Source organism: Botryllus schlosseri, chromosome 1, assembly GCF_051294905.1.
Source record: "Botryllus schlosseri isolate E-star chromosome 1, Bs_hap1, whole genome shotgun sequence".
NCBI lineage: Eukaryota > Metazoa > Chordata > Ascidiacea > Stolidobranchia > Styelidae > Botryllus > Botryllus schlosseri.
Genome location: NC_137236.1, coordinates 21,868,442 through 21,874,441, shown reverse-complemented (window position 1 = coordinate 21,874,441; position 6,000 = coordinate 21,868,442). Strand labels below are relative to the sequence as shown.

General features: G+C 39.8%; 1 protein-coding gene and 1 non-coding gene across 3 annotated transcripts in view; both read right to left on the bottom strand.

Annotated features, from left to right (window-relative positions):
- Positions 1–247: 247 nt before the first annotated feature.
- LOC145433969 (uncharacterized) overlaps positions 248–6,000 on the bottom strand; it is a 28,470-nt gene continuing 22,717 nt past the window's right edge. For both annotated transcript variants that reach the window (XM_080311230.1, XM_080311238.1), the window contains 5 exons: positions 3,822–3,932; positions 3,539–3,754; positions 2,452–2,606; positions 1,312–1,479; positions 248–1,239 (listed from right to left, as the gene is read on the bottom strand). In XM_080311230.1, the coding sequence (XP_080167356.1) occupies positions 1,190–1,239; positions 1,312–1,479; positions 2,452–2,606; positions 3,539–3,754; positions 3,822–3,932 (700 nt within the window). In that variant the 3' untranslated portion in view covers positions 248–1,189. The remainder of the gene's footprint in view (positions 1,240–1,311; positions 1,480–2,451; positions 2,607–3,538; positions 3,755–3,821; positions 3,933–6,000) is intronic.
- Positions 5,322–5,394, bottom strand: Trnar-ccg (transfer RNA arginine (anticodon CCG)). Its single transcript has one exon. It is a non-coding gene; the product is annotated as a tRNA-Arg (tRNA).

Below are 6,000 nucleotides of genomic sequence, written 5' to 3'. Positions count from 1 at the left end.
TTTAGCTCTTTCATCGCACGGTTTCTGTTTTGTTGATGGATGACTGGTTTCTTTGTCTGATGGACAGTGTTGGGATCAAGTCACTACCTTCGAGTCACGAGTCATTTCGAGTCATTGCACATTTTCAAGTCAAGTCAATCAATTTTCAAAGATGACTCGAGTCAAGTCAAGTCACTCCATTTTATGAGGTGACTCGAGTCAAGTCAAGTCAAGTCAAGTCACGAGTCAAGTCACATTTCAAGTCAAGTTGCCTTTTCGAAGTTTATATTAGGCAATATTACGTCATTGCAGTTTGCTAGCTGTCTGAAATACAGTTTGAGTGGTCAGTGATTCCGAAACGATTAACGAATATAGAGTTAAATATGCAATATGCATGCAAGAAGGCGCTGTATCGCACACATATACGTAGAAGAGAAACTACGTAATTACATAGCCTCAGTTTATATAGTTACCAGCCAAAATAGAGAATAGAGAAACGAATTGATAAGATGCAATACATTATCTATTTACAAATAGATATGATACCATTCGAGCCTGCGCCAATGTTTGAGGACTATATAAACAATATTCGACTTCGATTTCAATAAAACAAGAGGTTTGGTTGAGGTAAGAACAGAGAACAGAAATATACATTTTTCTATTCTATTACTTTACTACTGGAGTTACGACAACGTAAGCTGTAAGCTTCGATCACCTCGTGCGCGGTTAATTTATTTCTAAGAGAACAATCGAAGCTCAGTGAAACGCACGGTCATTGAATGATTGGTCGCTCTCACGGGTTACGCAAGCGTTTTGCGAACAATCTGAACATATGCAAGATACAGTGATTTTTATCGACACCGATTACTTGATGACTTGAAATTGACTCGTGAATTTTGCTCCGAGTCACGAGTCAATCCACATTTCTGATACGCCGAGTCAAGTCAAGTCGAGTCATTTTAGCAGAGTGACTCGAGTCAAGTCAAGTCATGCGAAAAAGGTGACTCGAGTCTGACTCGAGTCAAGTCATGACTCGAGTCATCCCAACACTGCTGATGGACTCTGGTTTAGGCGGATCCAGCTGTAAAGTGTAGGATCCGCTTATGCTCGACATCTTTTCCTCACTTAATTCTTGGTTGCACAGTACAACTTCAACTTCAACTTCAGCATGATCAAAAATATTCAAGTCTCAAATCCCAAATTCTTTCTTTCATCGGTTCACATTGATTTGTGCCTCTTGGACATGTGTCGATGTTGTTTCTGAAAACAGCCAAGGTAATGTACCAATATACGATATTATCGACAAATTGTCATAGTCCAGGGCGTTCTAACCTCTATGTCTCCATCTGCGGAATGATTCCGTCATCCAGACCACACACCCCCGTCCATGGTTAGATATCACGTCAGGAAGATTGGAGTATAGGAAGGGATTAAGAACGCTGTTGATGGGGAGGATGAGCAATCCGGTTGGTAGATAAACGTCATTCGGAATATCAATCCCTGGAATTATGAAACACATGTTAAATATTAAAGTGGTGTTGAATATATTAGACTAACACTCGTCCCAATATAAATCTGCAATCTATATATTCGTAGGACGCTTGAGTGATTTTTTCGAACTTCATTTTCCGTTTCTATTTGAAGTAACTTGAACAACAAACATTCTATGAAATTCGCTTATTCTTCTTGGAACTTAGTTGACAATTTTAGTGACTATTTATGCCTGCACTTGAAGCTCAACATTGACTAATGTCCTCAGCGTAGGGATCGAGTCATTGCTTGTGAGTCGCAAGTCACTCGATTAAATATAGATTTTGACTCGGGTTAAGTCAAGTTATTTCACGACAGTGACTCGAGTCAAGTCGGGGCATCAAAAATCAGGACTTATAAATGGAGTTTTAGTGCGGTTGGTGTATTCCGACGCCAGCACGCCATAACTACACGACGGCGTCCTATTTGTTTAATACATCGCATTTAAAATGGTATGTCTTGAGAGGGGGAGATGGTAGAGCCGCTGAGTACGATTATGAATATTATATACCCGCCAAAATAGGCTTTTAAAATATGTACGACGATAGCGAGAATTTTCGATTTAATTTGATATCTGACCGCGTGTTGCAATCGTAAATAACTGCAGGCAAATCAACTGAAGCGAAAAACAAATTTCACGTTCATGTTGACAAATCGATGTTAAAATAGTCCAATGCAATTATACCGCATCTAACCAGATCAAGCAAAATTATATATCTACTGAGCAGGCTACACATAGTTTAGAATTGGCACTTCTTAGCGGGCCGTACAACGTATACTTCGTACGGGCGGCAAGTTACAAAAATCTGTTGTAGCTTATCAGAGATATAAAATGCACAGCCTGAGTTTGATTAGGGAATTGATACAAGTTCGTGGTGAGAAGCAAATATGTCATCTACTGGCTATGGCGATTGATATTGAAATCATCCGCTTCCGTTGTACCTGCTAACTTCACGAAACCCATCACGCAGACTGGCATCCAGCACAGGAAATCGGTTGCGAGAACCCTGGTGAGTTTGCGGTGTATTGCAGCACTCTGTTTCTTCCTTTTTTCGCGCGCATTTTCCGATTCCAAGACTGACTTATTACCAGCGCTTCTGTGGCCGAAGACATGATTTTAGAATTTTGACGAATATCCAGAATGCAGATATATTCAGTGTCAGTGGCCAATAACGCAGGTGTCGTATATTCAATTATGGTCTTGCTGTGGGTTTACTTTCTCTTCGAAGCCTTCTGACACGGAAATGAAGAGGAGGAGTGGTCGAAAGTAGAAGTAGAAAGTTGAAGTCGAAAAGTAGAAGTATTAAGTGTCCAGTGACCACCTCGCATGTAAGGTAAGGTTGATGAGCACCGAGCTGTTTTCGCGTGACCGGTTCGCAATAGATATGCTACCATATAGTCGAGTTACATTCAGCTCCATTGTGAAGCACGGTCACACCAAATTACAGCCAGCAAACACTCTGCCAATATGAAAACTGATGAATATAATATACTGTTATTGCGGGTTGTGTCTCGATGGGTAGGCGTTCATAAGTTGGGGTAGGCCCATGGGGAATATTTTCCGAAATTTCAGGATGCTTTGAGCAGCTAATTGCGCTCGCAGTCGTCCCTGACATCATTGCTCCGATGCTGGTTTGAATACTTTCAGGAAGACGCGTCTTTTACGGAATAAATTATACTCGTATGAGATATGATTTGGTAATCGGTAAAATACTTGACCTAGTCGAATCGTTGTGCTCAGACCTGTAGCATAACTGTTCGTTTCAGTTGTAGCGCTATGAGGGACATTTAGTAACGTGGTGTCTGAGTTCACGTTATCCACCGGAAACCTTGCTGGACATTATCCATTTCGCATATCTTTGAAACCTTATGGAATCAATACCTATCACTTTTTGTTATACAGGAACACCATACTAACTTTTGTGATTTTTAAAATGTGCCCTCGTTTCCTGATCCCAAAATATTTTAACCGTAGCGTTATGCTGGCTATGGTTATTGTGGTTATAGTAGCTTCGAGTTGCAATATTACCTGCATAATACGATGTAGCACGCGACCATGAAGACAAACGCCAGGAAGTTGATCAGCAGCAGAACAAGCGAGTACATAAATGATTTGTCTTCTCGGTCAGGGAACAACGTCGGAAAGCAGACCGTGTGACTTGAATAATATCCAAATTCGTGCACGACCCTTATATCAGGATTCATTCGAGCTATGAGGGTTCTCAGTTTATTCCATTCCGTACCGCTATAAAATCAAGCCAGCTATCATAGTAATCCGTCATTTTTAATTCACATGTCTCGTTATTCGTTACCTGTCAGCATCTTTATGGTTTGTACTGTTGTTCAACAATCCAAGCCAATTATTGACACGATCTCTGTCGGTTTGATTGAGCTTTGTTTTGAAGATCACGGTGTCATTGAACCTTAAATTCAGGATTAAGAATAATAAGCATTGTAATTTCAACCTGAATCACGCAGAGTTAGGTGAGCGGCGCAGCCAGGACGAAAATATGATAAAATAGCAATTGCAGCAGGCTGCATAACGCATATATCATTAATTGCAGCAAAAACGAATACAAAAAGCGACATAGATTCACTTCAAGCTTTGCGACAGACTCTGTATGGGGCAAATCTATTTCTCATGGTAATGATTTCTGCTTTAATTAAGAATGTCTAATTGCGCATTTATTTGTGATTTACCCCGTTGACGGTAAGTCAATGTGCTTGCAATAAATATGAATAGAAATTGGCAATTGTTAAGTTTTGTTCCGCAAAAGAGCTTGTTACAGAATAACAAACAAGCATGAAGCTAAACTATAAAAACCAACAGTTCAAATTTAGAGGGCAATTAGGTTTGTAAGCCATAATTACCCTACGCCCATTTTCTGTTACATCAAAATCATTAGTAACAGCAAATTTATGTATATTTATTTAGCAATAATCTCCTTTGTAGCATTATCGCCTATACAAATTCACAGACGGGATATCCATGTGAACGAAATTATCGTCCATGAATTTGTTACAAATTCTGTGATCCAGTTATGGGATTTCGCTGATGCGTAAATGCACGATTCTTGTGTAATGTGTAACCTAGGGTTGTATTTAAAACAAAAATCAATTTAAAACACACATGTATTACACAAGGTCCTAGTTTAAAACATCTTTTTTATTGTTTTTAGAGCCATGACGTCAGGAATATTCAATTGTGGGGTCATAGTGGCTTATATTGGCAATTGAAAATATAGGGTAAAGATAGCTTCTTTGACGAAATATGTGTACTATTGCAGTTGAATCGACTATTTTGCGCGTTCCAACCATCCCATATCGATATGCGTCGGCTATATCGGATAGTAATTGTCCGTAGACTCGTACAACATGTTTTTGCGCGAAAATATTTACACAATTATGGCGTAATTTTACAACTTGAAAACCCACATTTTTTTAAAAGCCTTTGTTCAAAACACCGTTTGTTTTAAATGCAACCCTAGTGTAACCAATCTACATTTAGTCATTCATCAAAGTGCGAGAGAAAGCCATCTAAAGATGCTCGGTGCTCGCTCACGCGGTGGCTATAACTAACGATGCTGTAGTAGCCTATGTGATGTTTGTGGTTTCTGAGAGTGACCTTCTAGATAGTGTTAAAAGGTTATGGATGCGACTTGAAAGGCTTTTCTTCATTGCTTCCGTTGATTTATTCAATGCGCGAAAGTATTACAAAACCTACGATATTCCAGCGACTCCGAAGGGACTCGAACCCACAATCTACTGATTTATTAAATGCGCGAAAGCGTTTTGAAGCGTACGACATAAAACGACTCCGAAGGGACTCGAACCCTCAATCTTCTGATCCGGAATCAGACGCCTTCTCCATTAGGCCATGAAGCCGGTCACTTGGAGGTGTGGGGTGTCGCAACCAAATTTGACATTTACGATAATGACTGTCGGGAGTCGGATTAATCTCATCCAAGTCATTGCCTATGGCATTGAACGCCAACAATGTCGACACGCATTCATCCAATCCGCAACGATGATAATATTATTTATCATTGAGTTCGATGTAGGAACACAGAATGACTGGTCAGTTCTCAATGACCAAAGATTCTGTGGTCCAATCGATGGCCTATAGACAGTGTATATACTTAACCAAAGAATCTAAGCGAGGGAATACGTCATTATTTGTATGTCGCATGTCATATTCCCGTCTCCTGTAATCTCTTTCGCTCGTTTTACATTAGTTTATAATATCTTATAACAGGAGTCGGCAGCTTTTTTTGGTCTGCGGGCTAACACCCAAAATGATTTTTTACGCTTTGGTCTCCCTTGAAACACAAATGTGCAACATTCAAACTTATCACAGCTCATACACTATTTGTTCTTCATTTAATTTGAGGTGCAAAGTTAACAACGCGGTGATCGATCGTATCACAACACAGCAGAAGATCTCGTCATATTGGTCCCAAACGCGACTTCGGCATACATATGGTTTCAAAA